Source organism: Odontesthes bonariensis, chromosome 21 (genome assembly GCF_027942865.1).
Source record: "Odontesthes bonariensis isolate fOdoBon6 chromosome 21, fOdoBon6.hap1, whole genome shotgun sequence".
Classification (NCBI taxonomy): domain Eukaryota; kingdom Metazoa; phylum Chordata; class Actinopteri; order Atheriniformes; family Atherinopsidae; genus Odontesthes; species Odontesthes bonariensis.
In genome coordinates, this window is record NC_134526.1 from 16230258 (window position 1) to 16249993 (window position 19736).

Sequence of the window (19736 nt, forward strand, 5' to 3'; positions counted from 1 at the left end):
ATCCTGTACAATGAAGACTGTCGAGAGGTTGAGTACATTTCACCGTGCAAAAATTACAGGAGATGAATCAAGGCCAAACATTTTCTCAGAGGACAATAGAGGACAGGAAAACAGCTCAGCTTACAGATTAATCCATTTTGAGATTTGTAGCAGCAGAGGATGGGATACACACGGATGGAGTGAATTTAAAAGGAAAGAAATGAACTAGATTAAGTAACTGATCTGTTTCAATTGTTCATTCATTAGTTATTTTATTGAGGTACTGTTTTTAATGTTTTTACTTTTCTTTTAGGTCAACCACCACTTGCCCCTATATGCAGCCACTTCTTTTGCTAACCTTATTTCAAATAGACCAACACAAGGCAGCAGCTGGTATGATCACGGTACAATGACAGTAACTAAATGTAGGACTTTACTTGTGCCTGATCTTGTGAGAATGCAGTCCAGGACATCACAAATTTAAGCTGGTACCTGTAAGATCCCTTGATCCGAATAAAGATCTGTAACCTTTGTCAGGATCAAAATCTGTGAATGAATTGTGTCTGATACTTTATCTGTTCTATTGTTCGTCTATTATAGTAGGAGATAAATCGCATATGTATCCTTTGACAGCATTTTAAAGACAGAAAACAAAGAGAATGATATTGGGTCACACGGGTGTTTTGTTTTTCTTGCGTTGACATTTGTGATAGCATCTAATCGGAGCAGACTTAGATTAAAGGACAGAAATCAGCGCTTACTTTCAGCAAACTGTTTTTGAGTGGAAAACTCTTGCTTGGTTAGTGGGATTTTCACATGAAGAAGATTAAATAAAAGGGAGTCTTTTCAAGTGCAAGTTCAATAGCTCATCTGTAAAATTTACAAGTGTATATCAGGTAAAAGTACTCACTATACAGAGGAGTATGGATTGTGTATCAATAAATATGAACGCAAGCATGTACAAACGTGTAATGGTAATAAAACACCTGGTGGTCAACAGTTTGATGATAAAGGAGCTTTCCAAAGAGACTTGAGTTTTTCAAAGGTAAATTAAAAAAAATAGGATCACCAACGGCATATCCCATCCTCCAATCCGGTAGGTGGCTGAAGTCGTCATTTTAGGCTTTCTAAAAATAAAAATAAAATAAAGAAGACGACGAAGAAGAAATAGTAGTCGAAGAGGAAGAAGAAGAAGAAGAAGAAGAAGACTCGTGGCTCCACCCATAGACATATATTACTATGGCTCCACCAATCAGCGGAGGCTGTCAGGAGAAACATCGCTCCACGATTTTTTCTTCTTTGCTTTCTCTTCCTGGCCGCCTCTCCCTCTTAAAAACAGTATGAAGTTGTAGTTGGGAACATTTTGTCTTATTCCCCTACTATTTCCGCTACTTGACAAACCGGACCAACTACTGTCCTCCCTGGGGTCGCTCTGCTGTTACTACCCGGCTTCGAGTTTGTGCGGTTTGACCGGGAGATCCTGCAGAGATGCCCGACAACGGTGGCTCGGCCGTCGGCCTTCTGTCTTACGACACTCTGGTTCATGCGGTGGCAGGTGCCATGGTGTGTGCTAAACGGAGACAACTTGTTCTAACTTTTATTTGCGTGTGCTTAATTTATTTGAACGTTAACTGTTTGAGGTAACATTATGGCGTTGAACCCCCCTCCATGAAAAGATAATGGGGAATGACAGAGCATTTCGGTGTCTCTGCCAATCATTAGTAGTTGTCATTGTACATTATAACGTTGCCATGTATTGTGCTGTAGGGGAGTGTTACAGCCATGACCGTCTTCTTTCCTCTGGACACGGCCAAAAGCAGACTGCAGGGTGAGTTGGAGGTGCTATAATGTTGGACAGAGACCACTGTGAATCTTTACTTAATTTAAGGGCAACTTAACTCTGTCCCACAGATGGAAAGTATTCCAACATTACACACAAAAGTGTGGAGACCTGGTCATAAATAATTATGTTGAGAATATATATGTATTTTTTTACGTCATTAATTCCAGTTGATGTTGTTTTAGGTGTGTGTGCTCTTCTTATTTAGCCATTGTATAGAACTTATATTCAAGTTCACAATATGAGATATATGAAGGTGCTTGTCCTCCGCCAGGTGATCAGCCTTGTGTTACGACCTAAACGACTCTATTATGTAGGACCATGGTTGCAAATTTCAAGGGTGAAGTACAAGTGGAGATAGCACTGGCCCTGTTGCCTTGGAGTAATTCTCCTTGTGTCCAGTAAGCTGATCTTCGTGTTTAAAGTTGCCAAGTTGCTCTGTAACATTCCATTTCACAGGATTTGATCCGTGACCTTTGCGACTTTTGTTTGTTTTTCCAGTGGACGAGAATCGAAAGTCTAACTCTACCCCTGTTATTCTGGCTGAGATTGCAAAGGAAGAAGGCTTGTAAGTTTTGTTTACAAAACCCCAGTCTGTCCCCAGACAGTCTTATGAATGATTCAAGGCATATATAGGTGCAGGGATGAAACTGTGTTGTGTCAACACATAACAGACATGTTGCTCTCTATCGTTTCTCCCAGTCTGTCTTTGTACAGAGGCTGGTTCCCGGTCATTTCCAGCCTCTGCTGCTCCAACTTTGTCTACTTCTACACCTTCAACGCACTGAAGAGGGCGGCGGCAGCTGGACCAGGCAAACCCAGACCGGGAAAAGACCTGCTGATGGGGATTGTAGCAGGTAAAGGCACATGGTAAAAATCGACAAGTACAAAGGATGCTGGGTTAAGAAAAACTCTCTAAATGCGTAATATGTACATTCTTTTTGGTCCACTAATATTCTGAATAACTGTTAAAATTATTTGATGTTTTTTTTCAAAGTCTGAAGACGTCTGTGAATGTGCTTTATCCAACAAAAGATCCAAAACTAGATGGTAAATTATTCCATATTCTGTTTTCAATGAGACAGGAGTCGCCCGCAGCAAATCCTCGCATCAGACACGCTGAAATCCAAAGAATGGTCGCAGAGCCTTCGCTTATTAAATAACCGCTCTGTAGTTCTTCTAAAGACTGAATAAAGACTCTCTTTAGGAATGCTTTTTTCAAATTAAAAAAAACATCTGTAAACATCTGTAATCTGTTGTCCATGCAGGTGTGACAAATGTTATCCTGACCACGCCCATGTGGGTGGTCAACACGCGACTGAAGCTGCAGGGGGTAAAGTTCAGGAATGAAGACCTCCACCAGACCCAGTACAGAGGCATATTTGGTGTGTGGTGTATATCCGTATTACTGTTCAACATTTCAGAAGTGCATTTTTAAAGTGTTCTCGTTCCTGTGGTTAGTTTGCAGTTGCGAAACCTTGCTTGACCTCGATCTGGGCTTTCCTCTTTCAGATGCTTTCTCGCAGATCATTGCCAACGAGGGGGTGGGAACTCTGTGGAGCAGCACCCTGCCGTCTCTCATCCTCGTCCTCAACCCGGCTGTGCAGTTCATGATTTATGAAGCCATGAAGAGGAAGGCAGGCAAAGGAGGGAGAAGGGTGAGGAGAAACAAGAAATGCTCTCTTGTGTGCGATGTTACATCATCAAAGCTTGTCTGGTTTAATGCCGGAAGGACTGAGAGCGGGATGAATTCCATTTTAAGATGTTTGTAAAACTGCGAAGCAGAAAATCAAGACTGAAAGGCGGTCAGTGGCACGATAATGTTGGTGGAAAGTGCAACACAGTCAGTCGTGTGATTTGAAACTCTGTATTTCAGAACCGTACTTGGTTCATTTTGGTTAACAACTGAAAACACAGTTGCTTCCTTATCTCTTAACACAGATATCATCGGCCGAGATCTTTCTCATTGGAGCCGTTGCCAAGGCCATCGCTACCACGGCAACATATCCACTCCAGACAGTTCAGGCCATCCTAAGGGTAAATCGTTTTTTTGTAACATCTCGTCTTTTTGTTCTCGTTTCCAAAAAAAGTGTCAATACTTAACATTAACCAGTGTGAAAAAGTTAGTGAAAAAGTAGCTTTGATCCCTAATTCTATTAAAAGTAAGTAGGCAATGTGAAATTTCAGCACCATGACCCTCAGCTTGCTTCTTCATCAGTTTGGCCAGTACAAAGGCGACGGCAACCGCGGTGTGATGGGGAGCCTTTCGAACATCTTCCCCCTCGTCATGGACAGGATCAAGTGAGTGTGGCCGTTAACGAATCCACGCCCACGGTCACCGTAAGCAGGATGCTTTAATGTTCATTAAATACGCCCGCTCTGTTTGTTATAGGAAGCACGGTTTCCTTGGTTTGTACAAAGGCCTGGAGGCCAAGCTGCTGCAGACGGTGCTGACGGCCGCCCTCATGTTTGTCATTTATGAGAAGATCACTGCTGCCACCTTCAAAGTCATGGGCCTGAACAAGAAGCTGAAGCACTGAGATCGGACGCCTGAGTGCAGTTCAGCATTAGTGCACTCATCATCAGAAGGTGTAATTAGTCCCTGCTAATTGTGTATGTACACATTGTATTAAGAGTTGGGAGTTTGTGCCTTTTAAGGCGGCGGTTTTCCAGGCTTGTTCTAAACATTTATGTCCAGAGGTGGGTTTGAACGTTTCTACATCCGTCTATCTTTTCTGTTTCTTTCCTGTCTGCTGTATTCATAAATTCAAAGTAGCGCACAGAAGACAGAACTGACGTGGCACCACTTTGAAAAAAATGAACATTTGACAGCGTCACCTGAAATCACATCTCGCTGCTAAATTGGGAACCGCATGAGATTTTTAAAACAGAAATGGGCAAAAGATAACGTTAGTTCTTTAACCTAACAGTTTGGCATTTTCAGAAATGCCTCAGCAGCTTTGCTGTCAGGGATGTAAATGGAAACTACCAACAGAAGGAAATCTAAAGAGAAAAGCGTCGGTAGAGCTGTTCTCCTGGTCTGTTGCAGTATTGATGGAGCTGATTCTCACATTTGAAATCAAGAAGAAACCCTCCCACTGCTCTCGCTGCGTATCGCCATTCATTCATCGCACTTCAGTATATTGAGCAGTTATGATGGCGGGCAGCGTGGCGGTTTCTTCTTGATGTGATGTTTTCCAACGCACCTGCACTACGGACATTTGGTTATGCGAAAAACCTTCTTTCATGCAACTGACTCTGACATCACCGTCCCACCACGATCTAGACTAAATACACTTCAAATGTCAAGCTTTCATCTTAACATCAGGGCCTTTTATTCTAACCGATAAAACCACTATTGTTGCCTTAAACTAGGCCACCAGGCCAGCTCTGAAAGTTAATGATTTTAACAAATACATTGTATATAAAGCTAAAATTAGTGTAAAACGAATGGAAATCAGAACGTATGTCTGCACTGAATTTGACAGTAACGGATACATGTGTGCAAATAGTGTCGCAGGTCCGAAGTGCCTAAAAGATCAGGAATTGTCATGGAATTTGATCACACAAGCAAACTGTGGACAACTTTGAGTTGTCTTCTGTCCTAAATATTGTAATGATCCGTTTACTGTACGCACATTGTGTCACACAGGTGTCTTCCTTTATCTGCAGTTCATGTTGACTGTAATACTTTTTGGGGGCAATTCACACCTTTACTTGCTGTTGGAATGAAGAGTTCCACTTAAGAGCTTATAGCCTTCAGGCTGTTCTTTGGGCTTTTGCCTAATACCAGCACCTTGTTGGTTTTACCAAATATAAGGGCATTTACAGAGGCTGCTAATGAACAGCTCGCTGATCTGCAACACGCGAAACCTCCGAGTAACGTACATATCGGCATTACAGTTCAGCGAGCTCGTCCTCTGCCTCGGCTCCAACAGGTTTCATGAGAAATCCGCCTGGCAGTATTTTTCTGAGTCCTGCTGACAAAAAAAAAGAGAAACTCTTCTAACCAGATGGAGCTCCGTTGCGTTGATGTGAGCGTGTGTCTTAATTTTAAACAACGGAAGCAGTGAAACGTGTGGACGATAATTATAAGAGCACTGCACAGGTGTCAGTTACCGTCTTATTTATTTCATTACAAATCGATTGAACGTGTTTACATCAAAATCTTTTGTAACTGTTCAACTTGTCATTGATGTCATCTTCACTTATTTACATTAAGATTGTTTTAACATGCGTTTTTAACTTTTTTTTTTTTTTTTTTAATTCACCTGTTTTGGGATCTAAATTATTTTCAAAACTAGAGGACAATAAAGTTTTAGGAACGGTAGCAAAAAAAATGACTGTTTTATTTACAGTCACTGCAAAAGTTCTCATCACATGTCAGTATGTTCACATTAAGACGCCTCAAATTGAAGGTGTTCATGTTTTGAATTGGTGCTGATGCTGAGAGTCTTGACTACTGGTCATCTCCTCGATGTACCAACGTGGCAAGAAGGAATATTGCGAATCCCTGTGGACGGAATAGGTCACATCTCTGCGAGGCTCCCAGGAGAACAGGTACACCACACTGAAATGGAAGGATTTGATTAACAACAGCGACTTCAGCCTGAAAAATGTGAGAAGAGCAGTTTGTTACAACTCACCTATGACTGTCCTCAGTGGCTATACACTTCACAAAAGACAGGAAATCGCAGCAGAAGTTCATACAAACTGTTGGCTTCCAGCAATTGTCTTCATTCTGTCAAAAAAGGACACGTAAGTTTACAGGCGTATTCATCTGCTAATGTTAGGCTTTTCTAGAGTTGAATTGCTGTCCTGACGAAACACGTAAAGTTTCCAAACTAAGCACCTTTATGAGTTGCGAAATCTTTGAGATGAGAAAAGTCTCGACGGAAACGACGACTCCGTCGTGATCCTTAAATCCTGCCACGACACGAGGGACTCCGGGGAGAAACGACTGGGCCCACCACTTGAGCAGTTTGAACCTGATGAAATGGGAAAATCTTCAGCAGCCGCGCAAACGCCACATAAATGGGGTTTGAAATGTCACGTTTCACCGTGTCACCCCACCTGTGGAAGCTGCTGCGCTGTTTGGGCGTGCAGATGTCAACAGAGGTCTTCAGCTCCACGTAACAGGCGGGAGGAGGGGGAGCGCTGGGATCTTTATCCCGACAATCCACCTCGCCAGAGAAAAGAAGCTTGTGATCTGCGAGTCGAGTCTGAACCACAGTGCAGAAGGCCTCATTGGTGTTAACCACTCCGCCGGGGTCGGGTAAGCTGTGGGCGGTTTCTGCAGGTAAAGGACAAAGGTGGAAGCTTATCGCATTCGTTTATCACTTTATGTGCTGCGCCACAAAAACGGTTAGGAAAGCAAAAAGCTTGAATTATTTTCAAGAGCCAAATGATTTCTCCTCCTTGCTTGATCCAGGATTTTTTGCTGCTCTGTTTATTGCATTTTCTTTGTATCATGATGTCCCAAATAATTTAAGTGGGTGACGGGTATGTACTGCAGTCAAGCCGGTATAGCATTCACTCTCTCTTTTACCAGGCTGCAAGTGTTCGTTAACCAGGATTACGTGCAGAATGTGGCTACTCGTTGTCTTGCTGGAATAAGAAAATCCTTCCCTGACAAAGAAGTCGTCTGGATCGCAGCATATGCTGCTCAGAAAGTCATGCATCATTCAACATTAACAGAGCCCTCGCAGAAGGTGGCATTTCTGGATGTGTTTGTGAATCCAGTGACAATGTTTTAGAAATGTTCCTGACACTTGTTCAATTCGGGAATTGGAGTCACATTCGTTGCGTACATCCCATCTGGATAATATAAAAACAAAGGTGTTTTAATGAGCTATGCTATAGCTAAGCTGACGTAAGGCGGTTATAAACTATGAACGATCAAATGAACAATACAAGCAAAGAAGAGATACTGTTGAACAGGCCCACCGACCTGCACATGTGTACTGCTCAAACTTGTATCCCCAGTACATCATCTCTTTGTTCCTCTCGGTGCGGTGCTCCCGTTCCCAGCGAGCAGCTTCCGTTTCAACCTCACTGATGTAAAGCGTGCCGTTGAACCTGGTGACGGCTAACAACCAGCCCTCCTTTGTCTCGTAAGGAGTGGTGAGCAGCTTGGTCAGATGACCCCGCCATGTCACAAAGTCGACATCTAAAGCACTGGGAGGAGCAGAGGTTCAGCAAAGAATACCCGTCCTGCAGGCTCAGAGGTTGTGGAAATGGGAGGACACATATCACGACAAAATGTATATGTAAGTGTTGGGTAGATGTGCTGTTCTGGATGTGCAAAAAGAAAGAAGCAGCAGTAAACTAATGGATGCACTCACCATGATGAGCTTGCGCTCACCCTTGATTTGAGCTTTGATCTGTTGGCTACGATCCACCTGAGAATGTGGTCCAGCTTCTCCTTCACATTTTCATCTCTCCTTACGTAGCGGTCCTTGTACCCATCCCTCAGGTCAAAATTAGGACTTCTGTCAGGTTCCACATAGTATCTCAACTGCCTGCTGTCATTAAAAAATCGACGCTGAGAGTCCAGGGAGAAACAGCCCACCTCCACAGGCTGTTTGTACAGGGGAAAGTCTTTCTCATAAAGCTCCCTCCTGGTGCTCAAAACCTGAGAGGTCAGTGGTGCTGACCCGGACTGATGCCGGTGGTGGTTTGTGGGACTAAAGTGTTTTCTGTCACTGTGATTTCTTCTGCCGTCCTCTCTTTTCGGTCTGTCGGCTGACTGTTGGTGTTGGTAGCTGGACGTCGGACTGCGGGATCTGTGGCGATGCATTCCTACAGTTGAACCGAGCAATGAGACAAATTGATGACGCTGCGGATTCAGAAGTTCTTGTCAGCTGTGGTCTCCTACAAGGTGATAAATACAAAGGATCCGTTTGCCTGGTTGTCAGTCAAACAACCACAAATGGAGGGAAAATTGCGTTTAATACTTTGAACGAAAGAAAAGGTTTACTCAAACAGTGGCCTAAGTCACAGGAGGATGAGGCAAATTAATCCACTGAATAAATCCATGTCTGTGTTGTAGACTGTACTGCACAACCTACAAGGAGAAAGTCAGGGCCAACTGGCAATGCATTACCTTCCTCTGAGACTGTGCTGAGGAATGCATGTTTTCATTTGTGCTTCTGAGTGTAATTTATGTGAACTGCTTTGCTTGTCTGCTATGGCACGAATGGCTGTGAAAAAATTTCACAAATTTTAAAAAGAAGAGCTTATCTATACAATGACTGAGACAGAATCTCATAAAAAGGCACAAATCTATTTTGGCTTTTCTTTCAAATTTGCTTTTTACTTTTGAGTGAGACAATTTCAAACGTTACATCAAATAATTTTATTTGACTGAAAATTCATACTGTATAGATGTAGCGGTCTGTTGCTTATATGTTCTTTAGCTGTTAGGTTTACCTTTCTTGTGAGTTTCTTTTTCCAATATAAAAACGACTGATGAATAAAAGAACACCTACCTCTTGGAGGACATACACATGCGCTGTGTCTATCTGATTTATTGAAAAATGGACAAGTGATAGTGAGAGGAAAAACCGTAAACGTGCTAACTAGCGTCTCATGCTAACAACAAACTTGACGCAACTTCCGCGATCAGTTTCTCCAATCCGCTAGGGGGCAGCCGTGAATCTTCCTTTAAATAATCTCTAAGTGATCGTTTAAAGAAGACGGTTTAAAGTTGTTCGTAAGAGAAAAGAAGAAGAAGCACTTGATGCCGGGTGGAAGTAAATGATGTAAAAAAAAAAAAATATTGCCCATAACTATCAGGTAAAGTTTTTTTTTTTTTTTTTAAAGTGCTTTGTCAGATATTTTAACTGGAACTTGCATTAGCTAGCGCTGTTAGCATGGCTAAGAATAGACTTCGAGCGGCTTGAGACAAACCGGGTCCAACCGAAGAATTATCCCTACAAATATTAAGTTTACAAAATATTTCAGCTGAAGTCGTCAAGAATGAGAGGGTGAATAATTTTGTCATTTACAAAACAATATATTCAATCTCACTGGGTGAGTCCCTTTTTGTGTCTGCATGAGAGGGACAGCTAGCTGACGAGTTGAACAGATTCCTTGTGAATGCATTATCATTTCTGCTGCAGGCATGAACAGGAAACGGGCACTTATTTCAGACACTTTCAAAGTGAAGAAAAGGAGAAATGGCACAGAAAGGTTTGGAGCTGTGTACGATAAAGATGGTAGGTGTTTGTCCTTTAAGGGTATTGGTAATTTTGTTGAAATCAAAATGAGTATTAACTTTACAAATGCCTACTTCTTCTTCTGAAAGGGCCAGCTGACATTAGATCCACACTGGAGTACCTCATGACACTATTTCCCAGAAAGCTCTTCAATGATGCCTTGCCTCAAATTGTCCTGAAACACCAGCTGTACAGTATACACAATGACAAGACTTTGGTGGACAAAGAAGTGGTAAGATTGCTCTTAAGTGTTATAAATGTTGTGTTTTTAAGCATTTTTTCTTTTCAAATTAAATGCGATATCCCTTTGGCAAACAGAGTAAACTGCGCGAGCATGGAGAGCTGCTGATGTTCCAGCTTGGATTCGACGCAGAAGCTTTTGGGCTCGTTTTCTCTTCGGACTACAAGGCCAAGGTCCTGGCGGGAGAAGAGGGAAAAGTGACACGGGCGACAGCGGAGAAGTTCCTGGAGAAAGTGGTGTCCTCGTGCACAGACCTGAGCTTCAGCAAAGACAAGATGCTGAGGGAGTTTCTCTTCACAGACTCTGAGATAACGTACGAAAGAACCACATCTATTGCACACTTTGTAAAATGCCACAGCAGATATTGGGAGTTTTATCCAAAATGGAATCTTTACGTTTGATGTGAAACGTCAGGCTTGCCTCGGCACAATTTCAAACATCAGCACATTTATTTTCTCACCACCCAGGCAGCTGGTAAAGTCAGGGGTCCTGACTGTGAGGGATGCGGGCAGCTGGTGGCTTTCTATTCCCAACTCTGGAAAATTCACAAAGTACTTTATAAAAGGTTGGTGTTCAGATTGCTCGTGGTAAATTGTAGGAGTGGTTTTTCTTTTCCTTTTCTAACTTGAATCACTCTTCCTGTTAGGCCGCAAAGCAGTGCTTGGCATGGTGAAGAAGTCTAAATATAGCGAAGTCTTGAAGGCAGACATAGAGGAGCGGCGGACAACTTCCCACGTGAAGTTCGACATGAAATACCACATCCATGACATTGTTGGTGCGGAGCTGGTAGAAAGGTACCGTTCCGTCGTCCCCAGTTGGTTAGATTTCACCCCTAAAGGAAAAAGATTCTTTAATGTCATGTACTGATCTGCCGTTTCCTTTTGACTCGTATACATGAATGAATCGGACTGGCTTTACATATGACTGGATAATCCTACGCTCTGCTATACTGAATGCTGCTTGTATTTTTTTTCCCTTCTTTCTAGTATACCGACAACTTCAGGGACAATGTTGCGGTTTGTGGATTCCTGACCCGTTTCGAGGCTCACGTCAGTCACTGAGCACCTGAAGATGAGAAATGAACAACAGAAGCGAAGGCCTCGGAAAGCGTTTGAATGAGAACGAGTGAATTAATTTATGCTCTCGGATGTAGTCTGTACCAAATGTGTTAGAAACCCCATGTGGGTTCATGAGTTGTCAATTTTGCTGACATGACCGTGTTAGGTTTTGGTTCATCTTATTATAAAAAATTGTGTCTTTCCCTCAAATGTAACAGTTTTCTTCACTAACAAGTAGGAGGCAGAAGGTTAACCTCTTTAAGTTGACAATAAAAATTTCCAGCATTAGATTTCTGATATGAAATTAGCTCTTCGATCCAAAACATAACTCTCCCTTTGGCTCAATGCTTGTCCTTGGCATTTGTTGCTTCTCTTTGGGCACCGAGCCCAAACAGAAATGAATGAAAATGATATGTTGGAAAAATAAAACAATATCTTGCAGATCCGCTAAGATTCCACTTTGATCTATTATTAGACGGATCTCCATCATTGTTATTGAATCAAAGTTCTTTGGGGGGGATGTCGGCTTCTCTTAGCACCTGAAGGACTGACGCTGGTACGAGAGTTGTTACAGTAGGTGCGAGTCTGCAATGTTAGATCAGTGACACTGTTTCACTGATATCCTTCATGTGAAACGAATTGAAACTAAATGAGTAAATGTTACATCCCGTTTGGTTCTGAGTGAAGCGCAGCTCTCGTTTCAGGGTAGCAGTTGGCCGATGTGGAGTTCCAAAGGCTGACTTGTCTTTTCAAACCAATTTCAAAACGAATGTAATGACGCTCATCATTCCTTAATGCTATTGGACAATTTAAACTACTGTAACTTCATTATTTGTGTGAGTAGCAACTTTTAGTTTCTTTGGACTGCTGAATGAAAACTGTTGCCATCATAAATCTGTCCTACTTGGACATTTGGCTTTACGAAATCTAAAATTCATGTTTAGAGAGCAGCTGATTCAGCTCAGCTCAGCGCTTGTGTGCTTTGTGGTGCTGTTAAAGCAATACTATGTAACATTTCTACCTTAAAATAACAGCTTGAAAAAAATTGTGCGGCTAGAATGACTTTTAATATTACGATTGGCCTGTCTCCTATGCCCTTTGGGGGTCTGAGTTGGAATAACTGCGCTGAAGCGAGAAAGAGAGAGGCCGACGATGTCTCTGGACATCTGGCATGCTGCAAAGAATTACCTCCAAGCCTGTAGGGGGAGCTCCATAATGGGCTTTTTGAGAAGTTACATAGTAGTACTTTAAATTGTATTATGTCATATTAACATGTGAAGCCGGGTTAAAAAGAACTTAAAAGTTGAAGTGCCTCCTTTCCCACTGCTCTTCAGTCAGAACAATGAATTTATTGTAAACTCTGAGAACTGTCTGGCTAAGTGTTAAATTGAATAGAAAACATAGCAGCCAGTGCTGTTCTACAAACGGCCATTACCCCAATAGCAAAAAATGGTAAACCACCATTTTACGGTTCAACAAAGTTAGCAGGAAGCACCTCAAACATTTTCTTGTGTGGATCAAGAGAGGACAAATGGTAAATAAGGAAGAAAACATATTTTTACATGAATTTATTGGCTTTCTCAAAAAGTGACAATAGCTTTTATCCATAAAACTAAAAGAGTCACAACATTGGCTTGAATAAAAGCACAGCTTGATGTCCGAGTACAATACCGATGAGCAACATGTACTTAACCCCTGATCTAGTAGTTCAAATACATTTTGTAAATAGGCAAAAAAAATATATAACTGTAGCAATTCTAATCTTAGTTTTCAGTATATGATGCACAGACATGCTATCAGCATTAATTACAAAAAGCTAGGCTTGTAAGGAGATTAAGGTAGCGTTAACTGAGGAGGTAATAAACAAGATATTCATAGTGTTAGTTAAACAATACAGTGAAAGTGTAACTTCTGTGAAGAGAGATACAAAATAGTCAAATCACGATTATAACAAAAAGATGAGTACACTATACTACACCATAACCGACAGTAGCTTTGTTACTGTTGTTAGCAGGCATAGATGCTCCTCTTTAGCCGCTTTCACACACGCACTGGAGTCCTGAAATGAGATGTTCTGGAGCAGTGTCATGTGACTTCTGACATTTGCCACCCAGCCCCTTCATACGGAGTGCAAGCGAGCGCTCGTGTGTGTCTGCTGACCTGCATACTACTTTCCGCTCCCCACTATCGTGGATACGTGCAGCACTAATTAGGAGCCTCATCTGCCATTCTCAACACAACGTCCACAGCGGAAATTTCTGCATCACGTGCTGCCTCCAGCGCAATCGAGACACCAGTTCCCCCCCTGCAGCCCCCACCTTGCATTACCGGCTGGGACAGAGCATCTCCAGCAGCTAAGAAAAGTGACCAGATCGAATTGTTCTCTTCAACATCTTCGGTGTTTGTGTGTAAAAACGGCTTTAGTGATATTGCGTAGTAGCCAGTAGTGATGCTAAAAAAAAGTGTTTCTTTAAAAAAAAGAAGAAAAAAAAAAGAAAAAGAGTTAAATGTGCTGCACAAAAAGTATCTGATAAATGCCCACAGAGCTTTAAAGGTGCTCTTGTTCCCCATCACCAAAACATCTGAACATTTCTGTTCCAATATGTAGTCAAGTTTTCAGCTTTGCACTTGCGGGCGGCTTTACAGTTGAGACACATCAAGGGAAATATTGCAAAAATGAGAGAAAAAAAAACAAACATACATCTGACCAGTCCAATTCGATCAAATGCAGAAAATACTGGATCCTTTAAATATCTCAGGGATTAATAGCACTGTTGGTGTCAGCAGATCTTTCCCAGACTGAACTTTCAGTATGTTTTAGGCATCGTGAATCATTCTAGGACTGAAAACAAACTACTGGCAAAGAGGTTATAGTACATGAACAGTCATTTGAGGCAATAAGAACTTCACAGACGGTTATTTCATGTTCCTTGTTGACAGTGGGAAGGCGCGACTGCCTTCGTAAAACGAAAGTGAAAAAGCCGTTGATCGGGAGCTGAACAAACAGCGGGTCACAACAGCAAGCTGTCACGTCTAATTTTGAAGATCTGAGACGACAGAACAAAGGTCTTCTCGGCTACTGTATGTGTGCAGAATATATTTGGCAATACGTCTTCCGCTCAAAACAACCAAGACTGTAAACGAAAAAAAAAAAAAAAGGGTGGACAACAAGTGGAAGAATAAGCTGAAGACATTCCACAGTCCATTTTACAAAACATCCAATCCATTTAAGAAGGCCTCAAGAAATTCATAGTTTTGTCTATACAGTATACATAGAACTAGGGTCTTTCATAGTCCAAACCCTTCTCTTAAATGTGACTCGATGTTGAATTTTTCATGAAAACAGCTGTAGCTACACATATGGAAGGGCAGACTCTGAAGTACAATGTTTTTGTGTGTATATTGGTGTGTTTCTCTTGTATCTTTAGCCACCCTCACCCCTAGCGGTCGTGCTCCTCTGTAAGCGTTCCTCTGCAGGAAGTCTTAGAGGAGACTGCACTTCTTGCCCTTCTTCTTGACGGGTGGAGGGCACAGGACGGCCCGGATGGCCTCGTCGAACACTGTTTTAAGGCCACGCTGAGTCAGGGCTGAGCACTCCAGGTACTTGACAGAACCTGAGGGAGGAATACAGAATAAACCGCAGGTTTATTTCTGGGGATTCGTTTCCTTTACAATAATAAATAATAATACATTTAATTTAAAAAAAAAAAAAAGCACCTTTCTAAACGCTCAAGGACACTTTACAACACATTAATTAAAATAACACAAGTTAAAAAAGAGGCTAGAGGGAGAATGCAGCTTGAAACAGATGGGTTTTGAGTTTTGATTTATAAAACTACAGAGAACAAATGCAACTTGTTAGGTGTCAATAAGAACTCAGTGATGCTGTTACCAATCTCTTTGGCCATGGCCAAGCCTTGGGGATAGGTTATGGGAGAAAGTTTCTTCTCCTTTAGCTTTTCCATTGTGTCCTTGTCATCTCTGAGATCCAGCTTGGTGCCCACCAGGATAATGGGGGTGTTGGGACAATGGTGTCTCACCTCTGGGTACCACTGCAAAGGGAAAACATTGATAAGTTGGATGTGTAACTTCCCACATCTATCTGTGAGTTCAGCATATAAAAGCTGCAAACTGTAGGGCTAAAACTCATTATTTCTATTACAGAATAACATGACAATTGCTCTTATTAACACCCTTTTCTGTAAAATGTGAAAACTAACACCAAAGTAGCAGTACAGCTGTGATCTATAAACAAAAACCATCCGGGTGCACTACTCCATAGAGCTGAGGGGAACTGCAGAGGCAGATAATAATTTCCTGTGGGTTTATCACCAAGAAAAATTCCCCTCGCATACAAGCAATCATGTGATCCATGTGTGTAAGCATATGTCTCTCAAAAGTACTGTTGTGTCGAAGTACACAGAGACGTCAGACTCCATGCCAGCGTCTTTGACTGTGTGAACATACTGGAGAATTAAAGATTCAATCTAGATTTATCTGAAGTCTTTGTCATAGCTGCTGTAAAAAAAAGAAGAAGAAGAACTTTTCCACAAACCAGAATGACATTTATGAAACAGTTTCAGTCAAACTGTGAAAATGCCACCGAGCTGTAAAGTTCACTCAGTAGAAACTTCATCTTTCATTTGGCTCTCTTTAAGTGACCCGATTCTCAAACCAACACGTTAAAAAGTGTATTTGGGAATGATCAAACACTTTGTTCTAGTCCAGCGTGACAAAGAAAAATACTTCATGTTGATGTACTGATACTGTCGCAGCACCACTGTCTTCAGTTAATGCACAATATATCTTGTTTATGTGTGATGAGCTCGAAGCAGTGTACAACATTTTGTGATAAATACTGTGGTTTTATCTTGCACAGAAAAAATATGTGGTTCAGAAAAAGATTCATATTAATGATCTACTTCTCAACTGAGAGGGTTGGGTTTTTAAACATTAACTTTGACTGACTACCAGTAGATTCATCAACTATGAACAGAAAGTTTCCTTGAGAAAATGTGACAGCATTTTTTCCCTAAGTTTATTGGTTAGGTGCGTATTTAAATGGGTTTCTGTCAAAAACCCCGTGGCGCTGGTGAGCACTACTGAAATGACACAAAGCCGGACATTTTCATGGTACTAAAATAAGTGCAACTGACCAGGGTAACCAGAATAAACTTGTATCTCAGCTAAGTTGGACAGCTAATTGAAAAAGAAATGTTTTATTGCTTCCCCTCATGTCCTGAAACTGATCAATGCTGATGTTCTTACAGCCTTCAGTGTTTCCGGCTCTACTCACCTTGGCACGGACGTTTTCAAACGAGGCAGGACTCACAAGCGAAAAGCAGATGAGGAACACATCCTGGTAAGACAAAGAAAACAAAGCAATCAGAGCTCCTGACATCCACTTGCTGTTAAGAACATCAGACAAAAATCCTGTGCCCACAAAGGTGTGTTGTTTTTCTTTCTTACAAACTTCCTTATTCATTTTCCTAACCCAGACGTTCCAAGTGGATTATTTATGGATCTTTAGGAGTAATATATAATACGTCATTATCTGACAGGGCTTTTTTATTGTTGTACCGTTTGTGGGTAGGAAAGTGGGCGGAGTCTGTCATAGTCTTCTTGTCCTGCTGTATCCCAAAGACCCAGGTTCACTGGCTTCCCGTCCACCATAACATTTGCAGAGTAGTTGTCAAATCTGGCAAGACGCAATGACAAACAAATGAGCCAAACCCACCAGTCTTAATATGAACTGATGATATGTTGTAACCGATATAAGATATGACATGAAATCAACACACAATTAAAGTATCAAAGAGGAAATCACATCCTTAATTGAGCTCTCCCTTGAAAATCAATCACCACTTTTGAATTTGACTTGTTTATCAGTCAGTCCACATCACAATGACAGTGACAAAGATCAAATAGCTAACCTAGAATCAGATAAGAGGCAGGCTTTCCTCATAACTTCCAGTAAAACCCGTTTCCCTGAATTTTAATTATGGTCTAGAGCAGAGATTGTGACCTCAAGCACACAAGCAAGCGGATTTTCAGCTATAAAAACAACTGAAGCACAAGATGTCACTTCGATCATGCGCCAGCTGTGTAAGAGATGAGGATGGAGGCAAATGATGGACAGCCAGGCTGTCATAAATAAATAAGTACACACTGCACTGCAGTCTCGGATACTCACACTGTGGGAATGTACTCTCCAGGAAAGGCATTGGTGGTGTAGCTGATGAGCAGACATGTCTTACCCACAGCACTGGAAGAGAGAAGAGACTTATTCAATTTTAATGAAGACCCCAAAAAAAAAGAAAACAAAAACAAATAAGAAGCAATTATGGGTGACTCGACACGGTGCTCAGAGGGAAAAGGGCTATCACAAATTAATTTAAAAAAAACTACGATTAGCCCCATCAAAAAAAATTGACACTGGTGACATTTGTTTTTTTAAATAGTTGACACTAGTGTATTTAAAAAAAAAAAAAAAAACAGCAGGTGGAAACTAACTAATGGCATGCCATTATTTATACCCCCATCTTTTGCTATGGTTTAATCTTGCCAACAGGCAGCATGGAACTTTTCAATCTTTACCCGACTGAATTTCAATGGGAAGCCGTCAATTGAATTTAGGTGCACCGAGGAATTACTTTGGGAAAGATTTTGGTGTTTGGCTCAATGAAAAAGGAGATGGCAAAGAATTTGAGATATGCGGCAAAAGGGTGGCGGTCAAAGGCATGATTACCAATACTTTAGCCGTGATGGTGCACAGAAGGAATGAACCAATACAAGCAAGTCATTCACCACAATTATTCGTTTAATCTTAAACAAACAAAAAAATAAATAACTGCCATCATTAAAACCTGAACTAACATATGAAAATAACCACTTTAGTTCTTTTTACCAAGTGTTCATACTAAAGCGGATACTTTTCTTGGAAAATAAGCTATGTAGCCTAGACAGAAACCTTACAGTGAGCCCTGTCCACTGCAAGGTTCCTCTTATTCTAAAACGAAAATAAGAAAAGAGAAGAAAAATGCAACTTAATCAGAGGCCCGTGAATGACTCTGCTGCTGTGGTATCCACCACACCCAACACAAGAAATTATAAAGCGTGTTAAACTCCCACATATTATTACGCATCTGACCGTGAGTGTTGGCTCATGTGTTAATCCTCTGTTTTAAACTGCAGCAGACAAAACCTTCAGATTTTATTTGAACTAGTGGGGAAGTGGAAACACGCCCCGCGTCAACCCAACAGTGTATTAGACAGCATCCAACACCTCTGACCGGGCAATTATAGTAGCCATTCCAAAAACCTCATTTGCTCCGATTTTGTTGTCAACCTCGAAGTTAATGCGTGGCTAGGAAAGATATATAATTGCCTTCTGATGACTAACTGACTCACCAAAGTATGTGGGAAATCTGTGTGAAAGATTAGCCACCCTACTGCACACTAGCTACATTGTAACACAACATTTGACTATCAGGGCAAAAAACAACAGTGAGTAAGCCATATCAGGGAAACAGTTTACTAGTTTACGACGTCCAAGTCGCAGTGATTAACAGGTAGTTAAAGCTTGGGAGCTAACTTTTCCCGTTTGGATAAACGAAAATCTAAATGTTTAATCGTTAGCTAGTCTAGTGACAGCATTTCAGCTAACATTACGCTTTGTCGTTAAACAACAACAGGGAGGCCCTAATTTATAATCAGCTCAGTTATGTTGACTTACCCGTCTCCGACAACCACACACTTTATGGCCTGCATTGCGCCGCAGCTAGAGGAATGCTAAGTTAGCCCCAGAGCCAGCTAACGTTAGCTCAAGTCTCTTTTCCTTTGTCCGGAACTGCTCGCTGGTGAAACGTTCCAACAGCCTCCTGTTAACGACCCTTGGCGCTACAGCAGAACTCCTCAGACGTGGAACAGCGTGTGAGAAACTTACAGCAACTTATATCGCACTTTAAGTCAAGTTTACTCAGAAATTCTCTAGCAACATTCCCATGCTTTCGTGGGCTGCTCTGATAGTTATGGAGCAAAACAGCGGCCACCACCCCTGAGGAAAAAGAAAATGAAGTCAGCCACCAGCAGATGGAGCATCCGGTGCACCGGGCTGATACGCCCACAGACGCTGAAAACAAGCAGCTGGGCAATTCACCGTTTTTCTCAAGTTAGAATGTGAATTACAGTGTTTTGTGGGGTTAGTTGTTGAAGAGGAAATGCAGAAAAGTGGTCTGTGAAAATACACAAAAGAATTATAACAATAAAAAAAAGCAGACGGTTGATTTAGGTGTGACACTGATTGAGGAAGTGACGTCAGCTTTACGCTCCTCACCGATTACTTTGGAATTTGAGTCGTAAGATTTACTTCCTGAGCTTTAACTTGCAGGAAATGCTTT

The 19736-nt window shown here is 41.6% G+C and overlaps 4 protein-coding genes across 8 annotated transcripts; 2 read left to right on the forward strand and 2 right to left on the reverse strand.

The window, feature by feature from the left end:
* Positions 1-1226: 1226 nt before the first annotated feature.
* slc25a17l (solute carrier family 25 member 17-like) lies at positions 1227-4516 on the forward strand. Its single transcript, XM_075453350.1, has 9 exons — positions 1227-1542; positions 1747-1807; positions 2321-2387; positions 2522-2676; positions 3088-3204; positions 3332-3477; positions 3761-3856; positions 4038-4120; positions 4212-4516. The coding sequence occupies exons 1-9, from the start codon at positions 1468-1470 to the stop codon at positions 4357-4359; spliced, it is 948 nt and encodes a 315-aa protein (XP_075309465.1). The 5' UTR covers positions 1227-1467; the 3' UTR covers positions 4360-4516.
* A 1395-nt stretch (positions 4517-5911) lies between these two features.
* dxo (decapping exoribonuclease) lies at positions 5912-9543 on the reverse strand. Of its 4 annotated transcripts, none has more exons than XM_075453349.1 (7): positions 9310-9543; positions 8164-8620; positions 7770-7996; positions 6893-7112; positions 6672-6807; positions 6466-6560; positions 5912-6389 (listed from the first exon to the last, which is right to left on the reverse strand). In XM_075453349.1, the coding sequence occupies exons 2-7, from the start codon at positions 8616-8618 to the stop codon at positions 6242-6244; spliced, it is 1281 nt and encodes a 426-aa protein (XP_075309464.1). In that variant the 5' UTR covers positions 8619-8620; positions 9310-9543; the 3' UTR covers positions 5912-6241. The 4 variants fall into 4 exon arrangements, with proteins under 4 accessions (XP_075309464.1, XP_075309461.1, XP_075309462.1 ...); XM_075453346.1 differs by having other exon boundaries at positions 8164-8692; positions 9310-9542; XM_075453347.1 differs by having other exon boundaries at positions 8164-8725; positions 9310-9542.
* Positions 9462-11783, forward strand: LOC142370845 (winged helix repair factor 1-like). Of its 2 annotated transcripts, none has more exons than XM_075453351.1 (7): positions 9462-9616; positions 9943-10038; positions 10128-10270; positions 10357-10592; positions 10747-10844; positions 10926-11073; positions 11266-11783. In XM_075453351.1, the coding sequence occupies exons 2-7, from the start codon at positions 9945-9947 to the stop codon at positions 11309-11311; spliced, it is 765 nt and encodes a 254-aa protein (XP_075309466.1). In that variant the 5' UTR covers positions 9462-9616; positions 9943-9944; the 3' UTR covers positions 11312-11783. The 2 variants fall into 2 exon arrangements, with proteins under 2 accessions (XP_075309466.1, XP_075309467.1); XM_075453352.1 differs by lacking the exon at positions 9462-9616 and adding an exon at positions 9641-9807.
* Positions 11784-12890: 1107 nt separating this feature from the next.
* Positions 12891-19417, reverse strand: LOC142372081 (ras-related C3 botulinum toxin substrate 1-like). The gene is made up of 6 exons (XM_075454867.1): positions 19073-19417; positions 17531-17602; positions 16918-17035; positions 16634-16696; positions 15230-15389; positions 12891-14951 (listed from the first exon to the last, which is right to left on the reverse strand). Exons 1-6 carry the CDS (start codon positions 19105-19107, stop codon positions 14821-14823), a joined length of 579 nt encoding a protein of 192 aa, XP_075310982.1. The 5' UTR covers positions 19108-19417; the 3' UTR covers positions 12891-14820.
* Between the last annotated feature and the right edge of the window lie 319 nt (positions 19418-19736).

Excerpts from the sequence above, each read along its gene's own strand:
- LOC142370845 (XM_075453351.1), top strand. The coding sequence starts at position 9,945 with ATGAACAGGAAACGGGCACTTATTTCAGACACTTTCAAAGTGAAGAAA. Across the intron at positions 10,593-10,746 it reads TTCACAGACTCTGAGATAAC|GCAGCTGGTAAAGTCAGGGG; the intron begins GTACGAAAGAAC and ends CTCACCACCCAG. Across the intron at positions 11,074-11,265 it reads GGTGCGGAGCTGGTAGAAAG|TATACCGACAACTTCAGGGA; the intron begins GTACCGTTCCGT and ends CCTTCTTTCTAG.
- LOC142372081 (XM_075454867.1), bottom strand. The coding sequence starts at position 19,107 with ATGCAGGCCATAAAGTGTGTGGTTGTCGGAGACGG. Across the intron at positions 16,697-16,917 it reads CACTTTCCTACCCACAAACG|GATGTGTTCCTCATCTGCTT; the intron begins GTACAACAATAA and ends TTGTCTTACCAG. Across the intron at positions 15,390-16,633 it reads TTGAAAACGTCCGTGCCAAG|TGGTACCCAGAGGTGAGACA; the intron begins GTGAGTAGAGCC and ends TTCCCTTTGCAG.
- dxo (XM_075453349.1), bottom strand. The coding sequence starts at position 8,618 with ATGCATCGCCACAGATCCCGCAGTCCGACGTCCAGCTACCAACACCAA. Across the intron at positions 7,113-7,769 it reads TGAGCAGTACACATGTGCAG|AAACCGCCCACAGCTTACCC; the intron begins GTCGGTGGGCCT and ends CTTTACCTGCAG. Across the intron at positions 6,808-6,892 it reads CAGCGCAGCAGCTTCCACAG|GTTCAAACTGCTCAAGTGGT; the intron begins GTGGGGTGACAC and ends CCATTTCATCAG.
- slc25a17l (XM_075453350.1), top strand. The coding sequence starts at position 1,468 with ATGCCCGACAACGGTGGCTCGGCCGTCGGCCTTCTGTCTTACGACACT. Across the intron at positions 2,388-2,521 it reads ATTGCAAAGGAAGAAGGCTT|TCTGTCTTTGTACAGAGGCT; the intron begins GTAAGTTTTGTT and ends CGTTTCTCCCAG. Across the intron at positions 3,857-4,037 it reads CAGTTCAGGCCATCCTAAGG|TTTGGCCAGTACAAAGGCGA; the intron begins GTAAATCGTTTT and ends CTTCTTCATCAG.